The 1,017-nt window shown below is 48.8% G+C and overlaps 1 protein-coding gene across 1 annotated transcript in view; it reads left to right on the forward strand.

Moving 5' to 3' along the window:
- ACOXL (acyl-CoA oxidase like) overlaps window positions 1–1,017 on the forward strand; it is a 391,620-nt gene that overhangs the window by 48,314 nt on the left and 342,289 nt on the right. Inside the window, exon 8 of the mRNA XM_027774989.1 lies at window positions 51–183. Coding sequence (XP_027630790.1) covers window positions 51–183 — 133 coding nt within the window. The remainder of the gene's footprint in view (window positions 1–50; window positions 184–1,017) is intronic.

Consider the following 1,017-nt stretch of genomic DNA (forward strand, 5'->3'; position numbering starts at 1 on the left):
TCCCCTGTTCCTTCACCTCTCTTTTCCATCCTACCTTTCTGTCATCACAGGTTTGGGTCTGTGACTCCTGATGGACAGTACCACTCACCTATCAAGAACAAGAACACAAGATTCAATGTGATGTTGGCAGGACTGACCCCTTCGAGGCTGGCTTTGACTTTCCAAGCGATGGCCTCCATGAAGGTAGGTAACTCTGATCTTTTTTTTTCACCTCACTGTTATTGTCTGTGTGTTCCAGGGGTAGATAACCATTCCAGGAGCTGAGCTTTTTGAGCCACAGTTGGTGTAACATGGCCAGGGTTTAAGCTAGGGTGTGCTGGTTGGCCACGCACAGGGACCATTTCTACAGTCTTCTTAAGACAGTCTCCTGTCCATCTGCATCCCAGATGTGTGCTGCTAATCATAGTGGGCGGAGCCTGGGCGCTGTGGCCACACAGCCACAGAAGATGACAAGGGGAGAATGGGGTGTTCAGATAAACACATCTGCTGGAAGGGCAGCTGAGAGCTGACTCACATGGGCCAAGGTTGACATATGTTGGTGGAGTTCCTTGGGGAGTGTTGATCCTTATGTGACTGTTTGGAGTGTGACATTCACCATTGTGGGCCAGACCTCCAGAAGCCATCTCTGCCTCCCCTTCCTCTCATCTCTGCCATATATGGTTTGGAAAGAAAAGCTGGGAGAAAGTTCTGGAAGGTCCTCCCCAAGGCTCCAACTGTTTGTTTCTCTGGGCTCTTTCTGTCTGTCTGCATGAGGGAAAAGCCTGCTTTAAGCTCCACTGAGTTTGGCAAAGCCGTAAGAAAAATTAAGATTCCCCAGGAATACATATCTGTGGCTTGAATCCAGCTTTTCCATCAAGAAGGAATAAATTTTATTCACCTGACTCTAGATGTGACATCAGCCCACGATCATCTGACTAGGATGAAAATCTTTCTTTACTTACTTCTGCCGGGTATGCCATTCCTCATGTGACCTGACCTGAGCTCCCTCTCACGGGCTCTTCTTTTTTCCGGGGGGGG

This window comes from Tupaia chinensis, unplaced genomic scaffold (genome assembly GCF_000334495.1).
Source record: "Tupaia chinensis unplaced genomic scaffold, TupChi_1.0 Scaffold000511_1, whole genome shotgun sequence".
Taxonomy (NCBI): Eukaryota; Metazoa; Chordata; class Mammalia; order Scandentia; family Tupaiidae; genus Tupaia; species Tupaia belangeri.